Source organism: Caretta caretta, chromosome 25 (genome assembly GCF_965140235.1).
Source record: "Caretta caretta isolate rCarCar2 chromosome 25, rCarCar1.hap1, whole genome shotgun sequence".
Lineage (NCBI taxonomy): Eukaryota > Metazoa > Chordata > Testudines > Cheloniidae > Caretta > Caretta caretta.
Window position 1 is genome coordinate 18,841,029 of NC_134230.1, and position 24,175 is coordinate 18,865,203.

At 50.7% G+C, this 24,175-nt stretch overlaps 3 protein-coding genes across 8 annotated transcripts in view; 1 reads left to right on the forward strand and 2 right to left on the reverse strand.

Moving 5' to 3' along the window:
* PGPEP1 (pyroglutamyl-peptidase I) overlaps window positions 1-9,822 on the reverse strand; it is a 37,579-nt gene extending 27,757 nt beyond the window's left edge. The window contains exons 1-3 of one of the 6 annotated variants that reach the window (XM_075123157.1): window positions 7,846-9,822; window positions 2,805-3,141; window positions 1,204-1,374 (exon numbers count right to left, since the gene is read on the reverse strand). In XM_075123157.1, the coding sequence (XP_074979258.1) occupies window positions 1,204-1,374; window positions 2,805-2,826 (193 nt within the window). In that variant the 5' untranslated portion in view covers window positions 2,827-3,141; window positions 7,846-9,822. Of the gene's footprint in view, window positions 1-480; window positions 581-1,203; window positions 1,375-2,804 lie in introns of those variants that run through there. The other 5 variants (XM_075123156.1, XM_075123158.1, XM_048830546.2 and 2 more) reach the window with 5 other exon arrangements.
* The window catches only part of UBA52 (ubiquitin A-52 residue ribosomal protein fusion product 1), a 375,240-nt gene that overhangs the window by 317,876 nt on the left and 33,189 nt on the right, over window positions 1-24,175 (reverse strand). The window lies entirely within an intron of this gene.
* On the forward strand, window positions 10,643-19,126 carry LSM4 (LSM4 homolog, U6 small nuclear RNA and mRNA degradation associated). The gene is made up of 5 exons (XM_048830557.2): window positions 10,643-10,787; window positions 11,671-11,712; window positions 13,519-13,617; window positions 15,406-15,589; window positions 18,332-19,126. The coding sequence occupies exons 1-5, from the start codon at window positions 10,785-10,787 to the stop codon at window positions 18,418-18,420; spliced, it is 417 nt and encodes a 138-aa protein (XP_048686514.1). The 5' UTR covers window positions 10,643-10,784; the 3' UTR covers window positions 18,421-19,126.

A 24,175-nucleotide genomic window follows, 5' to 3' on the forward strand; every position in this document is an offset into this window, starting at 1 on the left:
CCACCGGCTCTCCTCCCCCCCCAAAGCCGCCCCCCCCTCAGCCCCACCGGCTCTCCTCCCCCCCCCAAAGCCGCCCCCCCCTCAGCCCCACCGGCTCTCCTCCCCCCCCCAAAGCCGCCCCCCCTCAGCCCCACCGGCTCTCCTCCCCCCCCAAAGCCGCCCCCCCTCAGCCCCACCGGCTCTCCGCCCCCCCCTCAGCCCCACCGGCTCTCCGCCCCCCCCAAAGCCGCTCCCCTCCTCAGCCCCACCGGCTCTCCGCCCCCCCCTCAGCCCCACCGGCTCTCCTCCCCCCCCTCAGCCGCGCCCCCCCCTCAGCCCCACCGGCTCTCCAGCCCCCCCAAAGCCGCCCCCCCTCAGCCCCACCGGCTCCCCCCCCAAAGCCGCCCCCCTCCTCAGCCCCACCGGCTCTCCCCCCCCAAGCCGCCCCCAGGCTCCCCGCGAGAGGCGGGCTGGAGGGGCACTCCGCCTACCCCCGCTTACCCGTCACCACCACCGGCCGCCGCAGAGGCTCCATCTCGGCTCCGCCGCTGCCCCCGGCCGCCCGGAGAGTGACTGGGAGCCGCGCCCCCGCGCCCCGCCCCCCACTCGCGGCCGCCCAGGGGCATAGAGCGGAGGCCGCCCAGGGGCAGAGCGGCCCTAGCGGGGCACTTCCGTCAGCTCTGGTATTCCAAACCGGAAGCTGCTCCTGATTCCCCCGGCCGCCGACCGACTGTGGGTCACGTGTGCTGCGCGCCCCCCCCCCAGGCCTGACCCCCCCCCGTTCTCTCCGGCCCCCAGGGCGGCAACATCCTGCACAGCCTGGTTCCCCACCAGCCCCAGGGCCTCGCAGGCCGAGGTCGCCCCTCCCGACGTCAGCGCTGGCCCGGGCCCTTCCGAGGGACTTGAACCTTCGAGCGTCGCGGGACGACCTCGCCCACAGGCCTCGTGAACGCGCTGGGCCTCTCTCGCTTTTCCTCATCGCCGCCCCGGTGACTTTACCGCATGGTCCCCGCGTCCCTCCAGTGCCCTTAGTTTAACTCCTTACCGCTAGCAGTTAGGTAACTGAGAGTCCAACAAGGAAGGCACTGAAAATGCTGCTTTGACCTGCTGTTTGATTTCCAGACACGCGTTTGAAAACAAAGCCAGTTACTGAAAGCCAAGGATAAAGGCTTGCTATAAAGGATAAAACAGAACCTGAACCAGCAGAAAGGTCTGTATACATACACCAAACTGATACATGGAATGGAGTTGAGTGGTGGTCGGGGTGACCACTGGCAAGGTTGGATATTCTCACCGAATTGACCCATTTTTGCTTTTTTCTGAGCTTCTTCCTGTTGCCGGCACCCAGCGCCGAGAGGCTGAACAACAGCTTGAGTTGGTTCGCTACCCGGTGTGCTACACCCGATAATCACAACGGGGTGGAGAAGCAGAAAAGTTTATTTGAAGCTTCAAAAAGGTACAGGGAGATTTGAATCTCAAATCCTGTACACAGAGCAGGAAGTTACACAGGCTTTTATACATCCTTTTTCCCAGCATACTGATCCAATAGCAAGCTGCCCTAAGTATCCATATAGCCAGCCAATCCAATTCCCAGCTAGTTCCCTTGTTCTCTGTATCATTTCTTAAACCATACATAAAGCTGCTTTATTCAGCATTGTTCTTCCATATCTCCCCTGTGTGGCCTTGCTTAGTTTCAGGCAGTCTGACTCCGCAGCATATTGTTGCAGATTCTCAGCATAACTGCCGTGTGTGCCTCCAGGCGGGGGGGGCCAAGGACACTTGGGCCTAGTACGCAGAGCTGCTGCGAGTGCCTCCAGGCGGGAGGGGGGCCAAGGACACCTGGGCCTAGTGCGAGGGGGCTTCATCGACACTCGTGGTCTTCCATCCCCTCGAGTTACCTAGTGGCCATGCCCCAGTGTCCCCAACAACTCTCCCCTTTGAGAACACTCAACAACCTTGGCTCTGAGTTTTCTCACTTGGGCTACTTATTTCTTTAGCAACATGGTGCACAAGCAAAACAAAGGAGTTTTGCTCCCGATATGCACAGTTTGGAAATACCAATACAGAGAATAACAATGTTACCCAAAAAGAAAAGGAGTACTTGTGGCACCTTAGAGACTAACCAATTTATTTGAGCATGAGCTTTCGTGAGCTACAGCTCACTTCATCAGATGCATACCGTGGAAACTGCAGCAGACTTTATATATACACAGAGAATATGAAACAATACCTCCTCCCACCCCACTGTCCTGCTGGTAATAGCTTATCTAAAGTGATCAACAAGTGGGCCATTTCCAGCACAAATCCAGGTTTTCTCACCCTCCACCCCCCCACACAAATTCACTCTCCTGCTGGTGCTAGCCCATCCAAAGTGACAACTCTTTACATAATCAAGTCGGGCTATTTCCTGCATAGATCCAGGTTTTCTCACATCCCCCCCACCCCCATACACACACAAACTCACTCTCCTGCTGGTAATAGCTCATCTAAACTGACCACTCTCCAAGTTTAAATCCAAGTTAAACCAGAGCATTGGGGGGGGGGGGAGGGGGTAGGAAAAAACAAGAGGAAACAGGCTACCTTGCATAATGACTTAGCCCCTCCCAGTCTCTATTTAAGCCTAAATTAATAGTATCCAATTTGCAAATGAATTCCAATTCAGCAGTTTCTCGCTGGAGTCTGGATTTGAAGTTTTTTTGTTTTAAGATAGCGACCTTCATGTCTGTGATTGCGTGACCAGAGAGACTGAAGTGTTCTCCGACTGGTTTATTAATGTTACCCAATTAATTATCACCAGAGTCTTCCCAACCCAGGGTCTCCAGTACCTGGGTGGGCCCATTTTAGCATTAAGGTGCCCGCTATTTGTGTCTTTTAAACAGTAGCTTTAGCCCGAGATCATCACTAGATGAGGAGTCAGCAGGTTGGACGGTCCACTGTTCTGCTGACGAGGGGGCAGGTACTGCCTTCAGACGAGAGTGATGGATCCTGTTCTTGTGTCCCTCGATCTTTGCCGCTGTATGGGAGATCAGCAGGACAGTATAGGGTCCTTTCCACTTTTCCTGGAGAGGCTCGTCTTTCCAGGTACGAACAAGCACAGAGTCACCGGGCTGTAAGGAGTGGACGGGAGTGTCCAAGGGGAGAGGCTGGGAATCCTTGGTATACCTGTGAAGAGACAAGAGAACAGCAGACAGGGAACACATATACTGTGACAAAAAACCATTACCCAACTCCCATTCCCCTGACAGAACCGGGGTGCCATTCATAGGCCATGCCCTTCCAAACATAATTTCAAAGGGACTGAGCCCTAATCTACCCTTTGGGAGAACGCGTATACGGAGTAGGACGGGGGGCAAACCATCAGGCCATCGCAGTGAGGCTTCTTGGCACACTTTTGAGAGATGCCGTTTAAGGGTCTGATTGATACGCTCCACTACACCACTGGCTTGCGGTCTCCAGGGCGTATGGAGTTTCCAGGGGATCTGTAAGGCATGTGAGATGCTTTAAATGATTTTTGACATGAAGTGTGTCCCGTTGTCAGATTCCATCCACAGGGGGAGTCCAAAGCGAGGAATGATCTCCTTAACAAACTTGAGGGCCACTGTCCTGGCAGTGCAATTACGGCATGGGAAGGCTTCTGGCCATCCGCTGAACCGATCCACTATAACAAGGAGATATTTGAACCCTTGGGTCTGGGGAAACTCAGTAAAGTCTATTCGCCACACTTGTCCAGGGCCTGGAGTGGGTTCTAGGGCAGCTGGTGGCACAGGATGTCCCGGTCGGGGGTTATTCTTTTGGCAGACTAAGCAGTCCGCTTGTACCTGGGCAGCCAGGGGTCGGAGTCCGGAAGTGATAAAGTATTTTCCCATTAGTTGGATAAGTGCTTCCCTGCCAGCATGAGTGGTTTGATGTAGTTTCTGCAGCACTGGCCGGATTAGGCCCTTTGGTAAGAGGACCTTCCCTTCTGGGGAATGGAGCCATCCCTCCTTTTCCCGGAGACCGAGTTTGTCAGTTAGCTGTCTCTCCTCCCCAGAATACTGAGGGGTTGGAAGCTCCCCTACTGATGGGATAAGGGCATGCATATGGGTGTTCTCAGTCTGAGGGGATGGCAGGGTGGCAGCATGCTTAGCCTCTCTATCTGCCCGGGCATTACCTCTGGCCACATTTTGATCCTCCCTTTGATGGGCTTTACAGTGTACCACCGCCACTTCCGAGGGAAGTTGTACGGCTTCTAGGAGCCGGAGGATTTGGGGCCCGTATTTGACTGGGGAGCCCTGGGCTGTCAGCATTCCCCTTTGCTTCCATAGGCCAGCATGAGCATGCAGCACACCAAAAGCATACTTTGAATCAGTAAAAATGTTGACCCGCTTTCCTTTTGACAGTTCAAGTGCACGGGTCAGGGCTATTAGTTCGGCAAGCTGGGCAGAGATCCCAGCAGGCAAACCTTCAGCTTCCACAGTGTCATGGAGGGTCACAACAGCATAACCCGCCCTCCTTTGCCCATTTATTACAGTACTGCTACCATCAGTGTACCACTCATAATCTGCATTTGGGAGGGGTACATCCTTTAAATCCGGACGGCTGGAGTACTGGACATCTATGATCTCTGAACAGTCATGTTTCTGTTCCTCTGTTTCTGGCAAGAGAGTGGCTGGGTTAAGGGAGGGGCAAGGCTGTAAGGTGACTTCAGAGTTCTCCAACAGCTTAGCCTGGTACCGAGCAATCTGACCCTGGGTGAGCCAAAGCCCTCCCTTTGCATCCAATAAGGCTCGGACCATATGGGGAGTATAGATTTGCATAACCCCTCCCAATGTTAGCTTCTCGGCTTCCGCAAGCAAAAGGGCAGTAGCTGCGACAGCCCGTAAACATGCCGGCCAACCCTTTGCAACCTGATCCAGTTGCTTAGAAAAATAAGCCACAGGACGTCTCCATGCTCCTAACAGCTGTGTAAGCACTCCTAGGGCCACCCCCCTTCGTTCATGTACATACAACTGAAACGGCTTAAAGAGATCCTGCAGGCCCAGAGCCGGGGATTCCATCAATTTTCTTTTCAGGATTTTAAATGCCCTGTCAGCCTCTGGGGTCCAATAGAAGGGGTCATGATCTGCTCCTTTTACACAGTCGTACAGGGGTTTAGCCCACAGTCCAAACTCTGGGATCCATATCCTGCAAAAGCCTGCCATACCCAGAAATGCCCTGAGCCGCTTACGAGTGCTTGGGGTAGGAACTTGACAGATAGCTTCCTTTCTTTCGCTTGAAAGCTGACGCTCCCCTTGCCGTATGTGAAACCCCAGGTACCGTACCTCTGGGAGGGCGATTTGAGCATTACTCCGTGCTACCCGATATCCCCGGAGTCCAATAAAATTCAGGAGGCTCACGGTGGCTTTAAGGCAGGGGGTTTGGCCCACAGTGGCAATTAACAAATCATCTACATACTGCAGAAGGAGGGCCTCCTCATTATCCCACTCCTCTAGGTCCCTGGCCAGAGTCTGGCCAAAGAGGGTGGGGGAGTTTTTAAATCCCTGGGCCAACACTGTCCAGCAAAGTTGCTTTTTAACCCTTTTTCGGTCCTCCCACTTGAAGTAGAAGATCTCCTGTGACGGGGTGGCAACTGGGATGGTAAAGAAAGCATCTTTCAGATCAAGAACTGAAAAATGGGTATACTGTCCCCCTATAGAAGCCAATAAGGTATATGGGTTAGGGACAAGAGGGTGCAGAGTCTTAACCCGTTCATTGACTGCCCTTAGGTCCTGTACCAGCCGATACGTGCCATCAGGCTTCTGTACGGGTAGAATGGGAGTGTTCCAGACTGACTGACATTCCTGGAGAATACCATACATTAGGAATCGATCTATAGTTTCCTGTAAACCTTCTCTGGCTTCCCTCTTGATTGGATACTGTTTTACTTGCACTGGGCCTTTCCCTGGTATGAGCTGAATAGTACTGGGGGTCTGGTGGGTGGCCTTTCCTGGAATCCCTGATGCCCACACGAGGGGGTACATCTGGTCTTCCAACGGGCTCCATTCTGGGGCTTGCATGGCTGAGGGCTCAACTGCAAGCGTCATGATCCATGCATTCTCAGGGGGTAAGGTAAGGGTTATTTCATCCTCAGTAAAATGCAGGGTGGCACTGAGGCGACAAAGCAGATCCCGTCCCAGCAGAGGCATTGGACACTCAGGGAGGTATACCAGCTTGTGGGATATAGTCTTGTTTCCCAAAGCGCATTCCGCTGGGGCATACACTGGGCACTTGGTATCCCTGCCTGTGGCTCCCACCACAGTAAGGGAATCTGCTACTGGCAACTGAAGAGGTTGATTTATGGCAGTTCGGGCCGCTCCAGAGTCCACTAAAAATTTATTTCTGAGCTTCCCACCCACATCTTTACTCGGGGTTCCGAGGGTAGGATGATCCGTCTCCCCTGACACCCCTATTCCTGTTCTTCTATCGCCATCATAGAGGTACCCCCCCTTTCCTTCTTGTTTGGGCACTCATTCTTCCAGTGTCCCTCTTGCCAACACAGGGCACACTGATTGCACCCCAGTCGTCTCTCCCGCGGGCCTGGACGTCTGCGTCCACGGCCCCTTCCTTCTCGTTCACTTCCCTTCATGCCTACCTGCACCGCCGCTACCATCAATCTCACTTGCTTCTTCTCCTTCTCCACTTCTCTTAAACTATACACTCGATTTGCTGCTTCTAAAATCTGTGCCATGGTCATACCCATCAAATCCTCCTTTTTCTGTAGCTTTCTCTTAATGTCAGGGGCTGCCCTGCTTGTAAATACTCCTTTAATAATTGCCTCAGTTTGTGGATCATTAGGATCTGCATTGATATACTGTCGGATCGTGTCTCGAATGCGCTGTAAAAAGGCTCCAGGGCTTTCCTTTGGATCCTGCATTACTTCATATGGCTTTTCCCAATTATTATGTCGGACAGCCAAGTGATGGAGTCCATGCAAAAGCAACTCCTTATAGGAGGTAAGGCGGGTCATATCCCCATGATCATTTGGATCCCACCTGGGGTCTGCTCGGGGGACTTGTGCATCCGGGTCAGGGACATTAATACGATCCCGGTCGTACCGTCTCTGCGCCTCCTCCCTTGCCTTGGACACAACCTGTTGTCTTTCAACCTCAGACAATAGGGTTCGCAGGAGGACGTTACAATCATCCCAATCTGGCTTGTGACTACTGAGGCACCCCTCAAAGACTGATATAAACCTGCTTGGGTTGGTGGAAAACTCTCCTGCCTGTGCTTTGAAAGTAGCCAAATCCACAGGATTAAAGGGCACATGAGTATAAACCTGCATAATCGTGGCCGGACGCCTGTCCGATCCAGACCAGGCGACTTTAGTTTCGGTGATTAAGGGGTATAGGCCAACCATTGGGGACTTACAAGGTGTGGGTGTAGGGGCCGAAGGGGACACCGGCTCTGCCATTACAGTGGGGGTGGGGGTCTGGGGACTAACATTAGCTGCTACCGAACCAGTCGGAGTCAGATTACAGTGCTGTAAAATATCTGGTCGAGTACATAAAGTCAGAAACAAATGCGCATACATATGTTCATTCCATTTCCTTGTTCTCTGACAGAACAGGAGTAACTGAAGGATCGTGTTGTAATTAATTGACCCTCCTGGTGGCCACCACTCCTGGTCCTCTAGTTGATATTGAGGCCAGTCAACTGTACAGAATTGTTTTAATTGGCTCTTAGTCATTGGATCCATACCAAATACCTTCCAGTTTGCTAGAATGCACTCTAGGGGCGTACACCGTGCCCTAACCACTGAGCTCTGTCCCTGTCCCATATCTACAGGGTAACTCTGGGCGTCCCCAGGTTCCAACAGAGCATACAATCCGGATTTCAAAAGGTTCCTACCTTATCCAAGGGACTAGTTCTTCACTGTCGTCCACCACAACTGCTTCTCCACTATATGAGTGCGTTGCACCGTTGTGCCCTCCGGGGTTGATCAAATCGCGTCTCCTCCGAGGCCCCCGATGAACTCACCGGTGCGCGCTGGGCGTCGGTTCTCGCCGCAATCCTCGACCTCCAGGAGGGGTCCGGGCAAGGCTAAATTGCAGCCTCCGCCCACCCAGGGACGCCAAAAGCTGTTGCCGGCACCCAGTGCCGAGAGGCTGAACAACAGCTTGAGTTGGTTCGCTACCCAATGTGCTACACTCAGTAATCACAAGGGGGTGGAGAAGCAGAAAAGTTTATTTGAAGCTTCAAAAAGGTACAGGGAGATTTGAATCTCAAATCCTGTACACAGAGCAGGAAGTTACACAGGCTTTTATACATCCTTTTTCCCAGCATACTTATCCAATAGCAAGCTGCCCTAAGTATCCATATAGCCAGCCAATCCAATTCCCAGCTAGTTCCCTTGTTCTCTGTATCATTTCTTAAACCATACATAAAGCTGCTTTATTCAGCATTGTTCTTCCATATCTCCCCTGTGTGGCCTTGCTTAGTTTCAGGCAGTCTGACTCCGCAGCATATTGTTGCAGATTCTCAGCATAACTGCTGTGTGTGCCTCCAGGCGGGGGGGCCAAGGACACTTGGGCCTAGTACGCAGAGCTGCTGCGAGTGCCTCCAGGCGGGAGAGGGGCCAAGGACACCTGGGCCTAGTGCGAGGGGGCTTCATCGACACTCGTGGTCTTCCATCCCCTCGAGTTACCTAGTGGCCATGCCCCAGTGTCCCCAACATTCCTCTTCCCCACACTTGTACTAGAATCTGGGAATTAAAGTATCAACAGGGTCTGCTATTGTTACTGCTGTGCTATATGATGTGACACCACCTAGTCATTGATTGCATTTGCAGGTAAATTCTTGAATATCCATCTGTGTACTGAAGTTCAGTTTTTTGTCACTGTAAGGAAATTACCATGGTCACGACTTTTAGGAAGAAATACAAAATGTCTCTGTACAAGCAATCCAGGGAATTATACATCCTGAATTAGCTGGTTGGCTACAGGGGAACATGATCAATCTTATTAGGAGCTGGGAATAAGCCATCATAAGCAATGTAAAATGCACCCACATATCACACTGATAGACCTGGATGTGCCTTTCTCAACCTACTCTAAGCCACATTCCAAGGTCCACACTGTAAAGCCAAGTCATCCCCTCAGTTGTTACCTTTTATTAGCAAAGAATTTAATAAAGTTCACCTCAAACATTTTCCTAGACTTGCCTAGGGGATCTTACATCAGGACTGCTTTGCTCACATGCTAAACCATCTCTTTGAAAGGAAGAAAGTGTTCCTTTTACTTCCCTTATATGCTGGTGGGAAGTGAACCACCTGCCTCAGTAGAGCCCACCTAACCCTTTAGCTGCAGGATCAACACCTGCAAACCAGGTGGGGTGTTTTGGGTGAACCGTCGTGTTGAGTTCTGGGAAGTGGGCGGGCAGAAGCCCTCCAGGGGCTAATACTGTTCCAATAAATAAAGGGGCTAAATAGTTCACTGGGAGATATGCTAATAAAGCAGCTGTGCCAATTCCGTGTGTGCAGGATGTATGTGCAGCCCTCAAAGAATTAACGGGATGCACTGGGTCCAATTTTCACCTCTCCCTTTTTCAGTCATGTAAGTTAATGGTTTTGGGGTAGCATTACTCATTCAATAACCCAATGTTTTACAACGAAAGAGAAAGGGACAGTAGGGGGCACAGTTCCCCCCTTCTGGGTTTCTAGGTTGTGAGCTAAAAGAAAAGGAGTACTTGTGGCACCTTAGAGACTAACCAATTTATTTGAGCATGAGCTTTCGTGAGCTACAGCTCACTTCATCAGATGCATACCGTGGAAACTGCAGCAGACTTTATATACACACAGAGAATATGAAACAATACCTCCTCCCACCCCACTGTCCTGCTGGTAACAGCTTATCTAAAGTGATCATCAAGTTGGGCCATTTCCAGCACAAATCCAGGTTTTCTCACCCTCCACCCCCCCACACACAAACTCACTCTCCTGCTGGTGCTAGCCCATCCTATGCTCAATGCAGTCGTATTGTATGGCTCGCGTTCAGGGGGACGGGAGGAGAGGACATAGGAAGGCTGGACGGGCACTAGGCAATTTAGGCCTCAGTCCTGCAGTAAGCTCGGCGAGGGTGGACTCCTGCAGCTGCCCAGAGCCCAGCTGCTAAGCGTAGTGCCCTGTAAACACCGGCACCGACAGGGCGGAGAAAGGAGATGGGGGAAACGAGGGACGTTCCTCACGGCGGCCAGTGACGGGTCACCCCCACCGCAATTTGACCTGCGGCGCTGATTGGCAAAGGAGGGCTTGTGGCACCTAGAGACTAACCGATTTACCGGAGCAGAAGCTTTCCTGAGCGCCAGCTCGCTGCACCGGACGCGTTCAGCGGAAAATGCAGGGGGGGGTTAGACTTAGATACACGCAGAGCGTGTCTCTGAGCAGGGCTGGAAAACGGGGGGCTCGGCCGGCCGGGGAGCGGGACGGAGCCCGGCGGGGGCGCGGCAGGAGCGGGGCGCTCTCCAGACCAGGGGTCCCCACGCGGGGGGTCGCGCGGTTATCGCCGGGGGGGCCGGGAGCGCCCGGCGCAGGCGCCGGAGAGGCGGGGCTCTGGCTGGCGCGCCGCGCGGCATGGTGGGGAATGGGGGCGCGGGGCATTGTGGGGAATGGGGGCGCCCGCCGCTCTTTCGCGGCTCTGTCGTAAAACGGCGGCCGTCGCTTGGCGGCTGGAGCGGAGGGCTGGGCCGGCGGCGGAGTGGCGCGGGGCCGCGGCGGCGGCGGTTTGGGCGGCGGGGCTCGCGCGGCCGGAGCAGGAGGCTGACGGGAGCGAGCGCCCGGGCCGAGCGGGAGGATGGTGAGGCGGCGGCGGGGGAGGGGCTGAAAGGGAGCGCGCGGGTTGGGGGGGGGAGGGGCTGAAAGGGAGCGCGCGGGTTGGGGGGGGGAGGGGCTGAAAGGGAGCGCGCGGGTTGGGGGGGGCTGAAAGGGAGCGCGCGGGTTGGGGGGGGGAGGGGCTGAAAGGGAGCGCGCGGGTTGGGGGGGGCTGAAAGGGAGCGCGCGGGTTGGGGGGGGAGGGGCTGAAAGGGAGCGCGCGGGTTGGGGGGGGGGGGAGGGGAAGAGGAAGGCGCGTGGCCCTGGTGCAGGGCCGCCCCAGCGCTCCCGTAATGCACCTAATAGCGCCAACAGCTATTGCAGCGCCTACCCCCGGACGGGGTCCTGGTCCAGGGGCTCTGCGGCACTACCGTAGTTCAGCTAATAGCGTACAGCTCCTAGCATAATGGGCCCCTGGGCTGTGGCTGGAGAGGGTCCTGGGTGCTACTGGGAGACACCTACACCACTGACATGTGCAGCACCTGGCACTGTGGGCTCTTAGATGCTACTGTGATCATGCCCCGGGCAGGTCAGTGTGCGGGGCTGTGGTGCAGTAGATGCTGGGGGCACTAGCGGTGTGTGGCTTGGCTTCCCTGGCATGGGGTGCTGTTTACGGGGGAGGGGGTGTCTGGGCGAAACTCGGTTCCTGCTGTGCTTTACCTGACGCTCAAAGGTCAGTTTGAGTGGTAGGAGCTCATGTGGCATATATCTGGGAAAATGGTTCTTACTCCTCCCTGCAAAGTGAAACACAGTCCTCTTGTGCTTGGTAATAAATTCGTGGCTAAAATAACTCTGTCTGTAAATGGACTGTTTTATTCTCTGTTTTGCTGACCTGTTTCTCAGGCTTATCCTCTTTCCTTCTGTTCCAGCTTCCTTTATCCCTGTTGAAGACTGCACAGAACCACCCTATGGTGAGTAGCAAGGATATTTCCTACAAGCAATGCTTGCAATCCTTATGAAGCTTTTTGAGTCACCAGGTCAGGGTCTGTATGTTGGAGGGTAGGGAGGAGAATTTGGAAGCCCTAAAGAAGTGAGTGCTTTAGATGTATTTTCTGTATCTTCCATGTGCTGCAGCTAGAATGTAGTGTGGTGGCCCTTTTTTTGGTCTCTTATTAACCTAGTGTAAAGTAAACCTTCCTAATCTTGTGAGTGACTTTTTATGAAATAAGATTAGAATTAGACATAGCAGAGATTCTAAGCAGGTCAGGTGTGTTTTTCACTACTCTCAATTTAACAGGAGCCTTACTGTTTTAAAGGTGAGTCTTTGGGCTGTCGCTCATCGCTTGTTTTCATTTAAAACCAATAGTCACGTAAGTTAACAAAGCACCGAGTGTGTCTGTGCAGCAGCTACTTCACAGAGCTTTCTAAGGGCATTGCAGCTATTCTGGAACTGCAAGCACAATAATATCCAAAGTACCTTTATGTTAGGAAGGCGGTCTGTATATGAGTGTTAGAAAGATCCCATTGTAGTCACTACCTGGTCACTGTTAAAAAAAAAAAAATTCACACAATAAATTGGTCCGGTAATTATGGCTGCATAGACAGGTAGATAGGGCCAGCTGATGCTTATTATCCAACTCTGTTGACTGTTTTTTAATTCCTTTGTGTGTTCATCTTTGATTGTGAGCTTTTCAGGGCAGAATCTGCATCTTTGTATGTATGTGAAGAGATCAGGCACGTTGTGGGTGCTACTGGAATGCAGACTATAAAAAATCTAAAACTGTTTGCAAAACTTATTTGCAAAGAGAACAGAACAGTTGCTGCACAAATGCAGATCTCATGCAGCATCATTTGGAGCTTACCTAGGACTTAGTTTTTTTTCTTTTGTGTTTTGCGGGCATTTTCCTCACTTTTTCAGAGTAAGTGAGGGAAGATGGAGGATGCTCACAAAACTTAGGGGCCAGATATTTTGTTCCAGTAGCACTCTTATTCCTCCTGTTTTCCCTTTTATTTATTGGGGGAGGTGGTTTCTGAGAGGGTCCCCTGGCCTCTGGCTGCTTTATCTATATTCCTCTTAGTGTGTCTTACTGACTTGAGTCTAAACTGCCCCAAGCAGCAGAGGAAAACAATCTCTTGGTCACGTTAAAATGTAACCTGAAGTATTTAAATTCAATGAACCTGGTGGTCCCAGTACAGTTCCCTGTGGGCAGTAACCCTTTGTGTCAAACTGTACAGACAATCTGACACAACTGCAAGTCACTGTTGCAGAGTGGATCAGGGCCCAAGTGGTGCTGGATACAAAGTTGTCTTTGTCCTGTAGAGAGGGCATCCTTTTCCATTCTGATTGCAGGTAATAATGCAGGCAGGGCCGCTAGAATTCTGAGGTGGGATTAAAGCGCAGTAGCAGTTTTTTATCCTAAAGCTTGAGTAGCAAAAAAAAAAAGTTCCTAGCACACCTCAGGTTTTATTCTCCCTGTTCCTGTACAGGAGGAGGGTTTTATTCTCCCTGTTCCTTTGACAGGAGGTAGCTCTCCTATGTGCATGTAATGTGGGGTGGATATACCTCTTGGTGTGTCTCTTGTTTATTGCCTAAATTACACCATATGGACTGATTTGGAAGTTCACTTCCTCTTGTACAGTCTTACACTTTGACTACGCTTCTCTTGCCCATATATGCTCTTAGGGGATAATTGATTCAAATATTACCTGAAATTGTCTGCTCTTGAGAATTTCACAGTTGCTGGTTATTGTATTTGACTTTCTCCATTGTCTCTCAGTTGGTGGAATTGAAAAATGGTGAAACGTACAATGGTCACCTAGTGAGTTGCGATAACTGGATGAACATCAACCTAAGAGAAGTCATCTGCACATCAAGGGTAAGGTTGACAATTTTAGATTACACTGTCCGGTGCCCCATGCCAGGAACCCCCAGTCTGACTCTGGCTGGCTGTGATAGCTGCTGCCTGGCCATCATTCTGTGTTCTCCCTTTAGTGGGTTACCGCTCTGTAAGAGATGTTTGGTGAGAACTAGCCTGTTCGGGCTGTTCCCACTGACATGGTACTTGAGCATTATGCTCAGTAATAATGTTTAATGTCTATGTAGAAGTGAGGAGAACCTTCTCTTAAATGCAAATAATTGTTTGCAAAGGCAAAGACGCAAAACATGGTCAAACACCAGTGAGTAAAAGAGTTTGCAGGGAATCACAGGAATCAAAATTAACCAGACTGGGCAACGGGAGGAATCGTCTTCTACGGAGTAAGTGCTTCATTTCCAAATCAAGAGGTAATGGGGCTCAAGGAGAGAAGGGGGAGGAGGCATTGTGGAGATTTCCAGAGAGACTGAATCTGAACTGATGATAGCCTGCTGTCGAGTCAGGGTTGTCCAATATACGAAAGTACCATTTTGGTTAACCATGCATGCTATGTAACAGAGCTTATGGCAGAGGTCCCCAAACTGTAGGGCACGCCCCGCTGGGGGGGTTGTGGAGAAACTTTGGGGGGGGGGGGCTGGTCCTGCCCCTATGGAGGATGGGGAGGTAGCGCCGCCCAGACCCACTCTGCTCTGGCCCTATCCCCTGGCTCCAGCCTCGCCCACTAGCCATGGCTCAGTTCCTGGCCCCAGCCGCAACCCCCACACTCCGTGGCTTGGGCAGAGGGGGTGACCCTGAAAAGTTTGGGGACCACTGGCTTAAAGCCAAGCTTAGTGCACTAGACACTTTCCTAGACACTAGTGTAACCGTGATCATGTTCTGCTTAATGTTTTGTTTGACTTTTTTCCTGTGTCTGATAAACTGCTTTTGTTTAAGAGAACTGGAATCTGTTTTTTACCGATATTAAATTGTGGTTAGATGGTGTCTGATGCTTTGCACACTGGCGGCAGGTAAAGCCTGGAGTACAGGTAGTGAGCTGTTAGAGCACCTGGTTGAGTGCAAAAGGGTTTCCAGTGTCCCCCTCTCTCTATCCCTGCCTCTCATAGCACTGCAAAGAAGCTTGTAGTGGTCAAAGTGAGCCCATAGAGTGCTACACAGCTGGACGCATGCTGGGCTGGGTTACACCCACATGGTTCATGTGACTCATCCTGCCTGGCTGCCTTTTCAATCCCCCTCCAGTCTTGCAGTAGGAAAGCATCAATAGACAAGCCCAGACTTAGAAAAATACACCCAGGATACAGTCAAGCCGGCCTCAGCTGACCCTGCTGATCTCTGGTTAGTTGAATGGTGTTAATGGCAATGGCCACTAGATGGCATGGGGCTGTATCTGGAGGATCTGGCTCTAAACTAGTTAGTTTGTTTACTTCTGTGAGTACAGAAACAAGGAAGTGAAGGGAGACTGGCTCAGTCGTTTCTTGTGTTTTGAGCTGAAGTCTAGTTAGGAGGATCCAAGGCCGAGGGTGGGGGCAGCAGTAAGCTAAACGGGAGCAAGTGTTGTTAACACAGGGAGCTATCCCTGAATAACCCCATGTGTGGACAAAACTTTAGTGGCAGATTTACAATCTCTCTCTCCCTCCTCCCCACCCCACCAAGGCATGTATTTGTGTTAGAGAAACCATTTATGCTGACAATAAATATGTGGTAACATTTTCAAAGTGACTTAGGCACTTCTGAGTCAAAGAGCACATGTGCACTGACGCACCTGCTCTGCCCTAACATGCTTCTCCCCAACAGGACGGAGACAAATTCTGGAGAATGCCAGAGTGTTACATTCGCGGCAGCACAATTAAATATTTGCGTATCCCGGATGAAATCATTGACATGGTGAAGGAGGAGGTGGTGTCAAAGGGCAGAGGCCGTGGTGGCATGCAGCAGCAGAAACAACAGAAAGGCCGAGGAGGTGGAGGTGCTGGGCGAGGTAATGGTCCTGTTTGCTCTTCTGCTTGCAGTGGAGTGCCTAGGCTTCTGTCTTAAGCAAATCTCTTGTACGTGTAACTGTTGTTGTTGTGTGGTATGAGACACTGGAATGAGTCCTACAAAAGAACCAGCTAAGGAGGAATAAGTCCTTTACCTTGTTCACAAACATGCCTGTAAGGCAGGTGAATACAAAGGGTAGGGCAGGAACTGTTCCTTTCTGTTTACTGGAGCTGGGTAGGAGCTTAACAAATAAGTAAGTCCCTCAACTTGGCTGGGTCAGACTCCTTCCAAACAAGCTGTGGCCCATTTGTGTAATCGCTCTGTCCCTCTCAGCACAAACCTCATGTGAAATCTCCTTCGTTAGCAAATCAGTTTGGGGGCCCGAGTGAATGTTCTATCTGAATATGCATTGGGTTCTGACCATTACTGCAGTGGGGGAGAGGAAGCCTCTTTCCAGTGCAGGGCTCAGGTGATGCACTCTAGTCTGCTTAAGAGAAGCACATCTGGCCGTCCCTTTGGGAAGTCTTCGCATTACTTGTAAGAGATCTAGCTGCTGACTCTGTTTCTGACTTCTGTTGCTGACTGTTTGGAGCATTTTCACCCTTCCAGCTGAAGGCTTCATGGTTGTTAAAAGGTGATCCCTTGAAAACCACCCTAGAAATCAGTGTAGGGTGCAACGATCATAGAGGGGCTGCCCCAATCCCAGGATCCTATCACTGTTGGTCATTCCTTATCCTCCTTCTTGTCTCCCACCCCGAGGCCAGCTGCAGCTTTGGCCAAACCTATGGGATTCACTCAGTATTGCTTCTTACTCAGCCAAAGAGTTGCTCTTGAGCCAGGGTCTGAAGCTTCTCCTAAGGACAGTCCTGGACCTCACGTTTATTCTGTTACAGCAAAACGTGAGGTGGCCTTTGGTCACCTGTGACACATAACTAGCTCTCTGTGCACCAATAACTGAAGAGAGAGATTGGCTGGCTGTTGTTTGGATGGAGCAGTCTTAAAAGCTTGTCACCAGAACCATTTCCTATCTTAGTGATCACACAAGTAATTGCAACAGTGGTTGCAATGAGTTTGGCAGTTTCAGATTTGAACTGGAGAGCTCGTGAAGGGGACTCTGTTTGCAAAAGCAGCATCCCTAGGAATGTCAATAGACTCCCAGAGGAACAAAGCTAGGTTTCTGCTGCTCTTGCTTAGCCTCTAAAAGCCTTTGAAATGCAAAAGTGACCTTCAGAAATCTGAAGGCGCCTTTATTTCTCTTCCCTCCACTCCGGTGACCACAGTACTTGGCATTGTCGCTTCTGGATGCGGTGGGTTCGACAAACATTTTGCATGAAATATTCCCTCCAGGCCTTGTGCCATCGCTGTATCCACCTGGTGGAGAGCAGAGTCGATTTCTCCTCTTGAGGTAGAGGAGTTCCCTGCTGCTTCGATGTGTAACTTTAATTAGCTTAGGGAATATTTTAGAGTAGCTGTCGCATTAGTTAATCAGCTGAAAGGTTACTTTCAAGTAAAGGTTTCTTGTTACTGCGGCACAGAAAGGGTGACACCGTTCGCTAAGGAGCTAGCAGGCAGGAGCAAAGCTATAACTGGGCACACAATCAATATCAAGAAGAATGACCCTTTCAGCAATTCGTGGTCTCTTGCTCCTGGCAAGCAGGAGGGGGCACTGCAGTCCACATCTTCAGCCACTTGGGGGAAGGAGGCCCTCCTCCTTTCAAGCCAGCAGTGTGGCTAACTTTAATCACCTGAACAGTCCATGGGCTGCAAAGAGCCCAGCTGCATGGATAGGCTGTAGAGCTGGGGTCCCCAAACTAGTACATGCCCCACCGGTGGCATGCGAGTTTGGTGTCCCTTCCCAACACTTTAAGAAGGTTGGGAGCCACTGCTCTAGAGCCAGCTGTGACCTGGCTTTGTGGGCCCCAAGGAAGCTGCTTGTGTCTGGTTGTGTGCAGGGGTGTAAGCAGAGTGAATCCCAGAGCACCCCTATCTCCAGCACACCACAGTAATCCTACCAGGTCAGTCTGGAGGAGCTCCCTGGCAGCATGTTCATGCTGATTTAGCTTTAGTTTGGTGAGCAGTGCTCTGGAGAGAGGTGGAATTGGGGCCACACTACAAGGCTGCTCCATGTTGCTGATGCCCTGACCAAAGCACCCCAATCATGAGCGCCTTCTGGGTCAGTATGCTGTGTGCAAACTGAGGCAAGTCTGATGGGTAGATAGGCAAGGTAATAACACAGTGGGATACTCTTGTCCCATTTTGTAACTGGCGTATCTTTGAAGTGAGTCACTTTCTCCATCAAGTTGATTTCTGCATCCTTGTTGGTGTCTTTTTTTTTTTTCTCTTTGCCTATGGTAGAATTTGCTAATCTCACTAAATGACTGATACGTTGGTCTAGTTTTTAAATCAATGTACTGACAACTTATTTTGAAAATTGTAACTTTTTTAATTTGTGATCCTGGTGCATTCGACTAGTAACCACTGCAGTGAATATCTTGCTAACGGTCTTTGCAGGGTGAGATCTGACAGCACTCTGCTGCTAAGTCAAGAGAGGGTTACGTGGTTTATTGTAAAAAGTAGTGTTGTGGATTAGCAAGGTGTAGGTTTTAAGGTTCTTCTATCACCTCATTTGAGAACCCTGGGAAAGGAGTCTACCAGTCAGGCAAAGCATGTGTGACTGTATTGCACCCAGACTATACACTGGAGGTTACAGCTGACTTATTCTTTCACTGCTCTTCTTCCCCAGGAGTGTTTGGTGGTCGTGGCCGAGGGATACCAGGGAGTGGAAGAGGGCAGCAGGAAAAGAAGCCAGGCAGGCAATCTGCAAAGCAATGAGACTCTGTCTGTACCTTTGCCAGAGACAGTGTTGGGAGGTTATCTGGTTTTGTCACCTCTGGATTGCCATGTGTATAAAGGTGTTAAGATTTCTAAACTTCAATTAATCAAGCTAAACGAACTCTGAATCATCATGCACCTTGTCAGTCCCTCCGATCCTAGTCTGCTGGTAAAGCTAGGGTAATTGCTGTCACTTTTTTTAGCCAGTAAATCCATAATCGGAAAGATTTGGGTTCTCTTTTCAGTTTGGTAAAGGAGGTGACTTCAGTAGACTGTCTCCTGAGAAGAGTTACATTCTGTTTAATTCTTCAGGCTCACTATATTTTTAATACACACACAAATGTTGTCCCTTGTATGTTTTAAGAACTTGTGTAAACATTTTGAGGACAGTTTGATTTTGTTCTTTGTTTTATACTTGAAACCAGATTTGATAGGTTTTTACATCTGTTGCATACATAACTTTTTAGTTAGAAACATTGAAATTGAGGACATTGTATCTTTGCTTAAGAGCTGTCTCAAAGAGTCTCTTTTTTTTTTTTAAATCCTTTTTTAACTAGCCCTCTGTTTCTGATGAGGCAGTTCTCTCTCCCTCCCTCCCTCCCCCATGCCTTGGACCATAGGCCAAGGGGAAAACACTCTTGGGTTGTGTGATTAAAAACTGAAAATAATAAACCAATTACTACAAGTTCTCAAATCACATCGCTAATTCCTGGCTTTCTCTGGTTTGTTACTGTATGTGAATTTCACATCGGGAAGTCCTGAGGTACTAGTACCAAAAGGCTAACAGCTTTTTTACATTATATATAATCCATTGGGTCATAACTACTCAAATTAAAAATTAATGTTTCATTGGTTTATGCGCGTGCGCTATTCTGAATTCTCCATGGTAAGTGAGTTTCCCAAATACTGATTTTTTTATATTTAAGACTGTGGATGAAACTTTTCCTTTGTAAATGAGTTGAAATGCCAATGCACCACTTCGTCTTCAGATTACTTTATTTGAGAGAGGATTGAATAGTGAGGTAAGAGGAGGATTTGCTTTGACTAACCTTTGACCCTAACCTCACTCTGGAGACTGACTTGTCTGAAATAAGACTGGCTTTTTTTCTCCCTCCCAAGCTTGCTTCTTGCTAGATGACATATACAGATTAATTTCATTAACAGTATCTGGCATTTCTAAGCCTCCTGTAAGAATCTATGCTTAGTTTTTTATCCTGGAGCCACTAGTGAAAAGGGGGAAATCCTGGCGCTGCTGAAGTTACTGGGAATTCCCCATTGGCTTCAGTGAGGACAGGATTTCCCCATTGACTTCAGCAGTGCCAGGATTTTCCCCAGTCTTCAGCCCCAGTGGTTGCAGTGTTCCCTGAATGAGAAGTACTCCTAGAATAGACCTCCTGACCAGTTCAGACTTTTGGCGTGGAGATAGATGCTGTAGGCTTTTGCCTCAGCTATTTCTTGACTTGAAAGACTTAAGTAGTTTAATTTTTTGAAAAATATTACAGGTAGCTTACCCTTCAGCTCTTGGTGAGAACACAATTTCCTTTTGAAAGGGGTATCTGTGTTCATGTCCACTCTTATGCCCTCAATCGCCTCTTCTGAACAAGACCAAACAAGTGAAGAACATGCTTTTATATATACATTTGTTTAATTCTTACCTTATTGAACTAGTCCAGTGCTAAATTGTGAGTGGAATAAATTCATTGTTAACCTGTAGAAAATTAATCTTGCCTGCTGTCTGCCACAAAGCTGGGACTTGGTGAAGACCTTCGCGTCTCTGTTTTAGACAATTGGTTAATTTTTTATAAATCGGTGTTATCACCAAAAAACCCCAAACCCCTCCCCAGTTGACTGGCTAAAATGCCCATCTTTAAACCCTGCTGTACGTTTTAATTGGTTATGTTTGATCACTGCGGCCTGTGGATCTTCTGATCCCTTGGAGCAAAAGTGGCAAAAGAGGTTCAGATGCAGCCAAGTCTCCTCCTGCCAAGGGCACAGACCGCGCACATGGAAATGGGGACCTGCTCTAGATGCTCTATTTGGAAATAAATGTCACTCCGGCACTCGAACAAAAAGCAAGTTGGGCCACATGCCAGTTTTTCCCCTTTAACATTCTGCTCCCCTCCCCTCCCCATCCCTGCTCAAGCCAGGAGACTTCAAGTGCCGCAGCTGCCTCAGTGAAAGAGGAAACAAGGGCTGCGAAGGGTGGTTCTTAGTGTCACTAGAGTAGGGAGTAAAGGTCTGGTCTGGCCAGACACGGCGCAGTTGCAACAGGCAGCTCTTCGGCTTCAGCTCAGAGTAGCATCCTGCTAGCCTCTCCTTCGGCGGCTCCGAACAACCGGGAAGGCTTGACCCTGGAAGGCCATCAAGAGGTGCTGCTGGCATTTCATTACAGCAGGGGAGTTCCTCCTCCCCAGCCCTCTTTCACTTCTCCTTGGGAATATTTCAGGCCTTACCTAATGTGTGCATGTCCTGCCTTCTGCAAAGGAGCCGTTATCTGCAGGACGACGAGATGTAATTTTATTAAGATGATGTTGAAGTAAAAAGAAAACGGTACAGAGTTTAAGCATAGAAGTTTCTGGTTATCAGGGATTAAGGTACAGATTATCAAGGGGTGCGAAATTTGGTTTAGGAACGGGTGGCGTAAGGAATACATAATCTGTAATCTCCCCGATTGGGGGTAAAAGGTTAATGGGTCAAAGTACAGACATTGAGATATGGGGGTATGTTGTCCATATAATGGCTATGTTCGGGTGTGGAGTATAATGAGTGGATACGAGGATGAGGATGGATTTACCCTCATTTGGTGAGATTTAATGTTCAGTGAGTTTATGGTTCCAGTTCATATGGTCCAATGGAAAAAGTCTCTCAGTCCCTTTCCCATAGTTGATGCACGACGTCGTACCGGCTCACACCTCCTGGTACTGTCGGTGGCCAGTGATGTGTTCGATGTAGATGTCCCTGGACCATTGGATGGTGTCAGAGACCATGAGGCGCCGCATGAGCCGTGCGTAGCGTCGACCGATCCCACGGGTCCGCAGCACACGCTCGTTGCAGGGGTCCCAAGCGCCCAGGGCTCTGACAATCAGGACATCCATCTACACCTTGTAGCCCTTCTCTCTCAGGGTGTCAGCCAGGGGCTTTCCAGCTTAAGAGCTCAGGCTTTGCAGAAGGCCGGGGTCCTGTTCTCGAAGGAGACCGTGACGTCGACGAGGATGATCTTTTTCTGGGCCTCCTCGGTGACTGATGCATTAGCAGTGTACATCTCTATGGTGCATGTATCGTCTCTCCTGCCCGCTATCCTCTTTGCAATGGGGGTGTAAGGTGGGTGACGGAACAGTGTCAGAGTAGTCACAGTAAGTCCATGGCAGTGTGAGGAAAAGCTGAGACCAGGGAGAAGAATCAAGGGGGCAAGGGCAGGAGCTGCAGCAAAGGAGGGAAGTTGTCAGAATTGCTCATGAGGCTGGGATGCAGCCAGAGTCGTAAACCTGTCTGCTCACAGTGGGGGTGGGGAGCCACGGTAGCCACAGGGAGAAGTGTGCAGTCAGAGCCTGTTCCTGTAGCTGCCCCTTTCCCATGAACAGGGTGTTCTAAGGAGCCTGCAGTTGCTACTCTGTAGGGTGTTGGCTGTCCAGTGGAACCTGCTATTCCACCACCACCACCACCCCCTTTTCTCTCCTGGGTCTATTGACTCTGAGTTTCCCTTTCCCTAAAATACAATTATTCTCTTTTTTCCACAGCCCAGCTGTGTGGCAAGGGCAACCCCTTGTTCTGAAACACAGTTGTGTGTATTTATGGGGCAAGTGTTTACACTAGGAACACATGATCTCTCTGTAGCAGAACGCTTATTTTGCACAGCGTAAACAGCTCTCTGTTGACTCTGAGCAGCTCTGACTCATAACTTCTGTGCCTTCAGCTGGAAGACAGCATAGGAATAGTTACACAGGAGAAGCCTGCAGCCCAGAGGGAGTGGCTGCAGAAATATTTTAGGGCTGTGTTAAGCAACTAAAAATACACTTTGAATCCTCTTCCTCCTCCTTCCCTTCCTTTCTAAATTTCAGATTGTTCCATGTGCCTCCATCAAGCTGTTGGGAATGGCTGACAGCTCCTCACTGGCTGAGGCTTTCCCTCCAGAATTCAGAGCCGTGTTCTCTGGAAGGAAATAAGAATTTAAAAGCGTGTGCTGTCTCTGAGCTGCTGCTTCCCTTTGAGTCTTGCCTTGCTCGTGGTGGGTGAATCCCAGCAGGGGTTAATTCTCCTTCCCAGGCTCGCTAGCCCCAGCTGAGGGTGTCTCGCTGCTACACAGTTGAGGAGTCATTAACCGGTTGGGGAGCACAACCCTATGCAACCTGCCTCCTGGCACGAGCAGCAGGTACTTTCCACACCTCCTCCTCCCTGCCAGCTCCAGAGGCCTCCTCTAGAAAGGTGGGGAGTTGGATGGAGCCTGTCTTAGCCCAGGTGAGACTCTCCGCACTGCTGTGCGGGAGCTGGCTCTGCAGAGCTTGGGCCTTGTACTCTGAGCATTGGCTGCCCCTCCCCTCCCACAGGCAAAGAAATGAGACCATGGGCTGGCCAGGGGAATAATGGATGGGCTCCTGCCTCAGGTGCTAGCCCTACTGTTGTGATGGAGAGGAAGGAGAGTGCCCAGGGCACTAGCGTGGGATTCAGGAGTGCTGGGTTCACTTTTGTTCTGTGCCAAAGCTTCCCTTGCTGACCTTGGGCCAGTCCCTTAGCCTCTCTGCCTCAGTTCCCCTCTGTAACTCAGGCACAGCAGCACTGCCCTGTCTCGGGGGTCACTGCAAGATGGCATTACAGTGTGCAAGACGTCCATACTATGGTGATGATAAAGGCCAGAAAAGTTCCTTAAACGGATTCAGTTCCAAGCCAAGCTCTGCATCAGGGCCCAGGGCGAGGTCTGTCTGCTCGGGCAGGGAAGAGCCCCCCTGGCCAACACAGGGGCAGGTCCTGCTTGCAGCTACACAGAGCCCAGTAACCGCAGCTCCAGCCACCAGCAGCCCTGAGATGGGTTGCCCCCTCTTGCAGTGCATCAGTAGGTTCCTGGCCCTGAGCCAGGGTTCACAGGGAAAGAGCTTATCCCAACAAGCCCATCATCAACCCTCCTCTTCGCCCCGCTGAGGCAGGGACAGAGGGGCTGGGCTGGAGAGCTGTGCTGCTTAGTTCAGGGGTCGCGGTTGCAGAGAGCCAAAGAGCACCTCTGAGCCACCTGTCCGCATGTGCGACCTTAACCGTGCAGCCGCGCTGCTCTGTGCAAGCAGAGGGGCCTGGACCTTATAGCTAGGGCCTGCGGAGAGCAGAGTCCAGCCTGCAAATACCTGCATGTCCTCCGCCACCGCCAGCCAGACTCCTCTGCCTTTTCTGGGTGAGTCACTGCTGACTGGCTGCCCTGCCCTCTCTCAAACACACGCCACCTCCCCCTGGCCGTGGTCACATGCCAGCCACCTGCACCGACTGCTTGCCCAGGGCAGGGAGATCAGGAAGGTTATGAGTGTGGCCGAAGACGCTCTGCAGCTGGAAGCAGCACCCCATGCTCATCTTGTTCTCTGCTGGCGCTGCACAGATCACAGCCTGGGGACAGCTGGGGAAGAGGCCTTGTACAGTAGGGGTAACCAGGGCCCAAGCTTGCCCGAGACTGAGGTGTCTAGAAGTTAGAATGGTGCCCTGGGATAAGGAGAGTATTAACGTATTTGCAGAGGGCATCTAGCATCATACATCTATTAATCAGCACATGCTGGGCCTA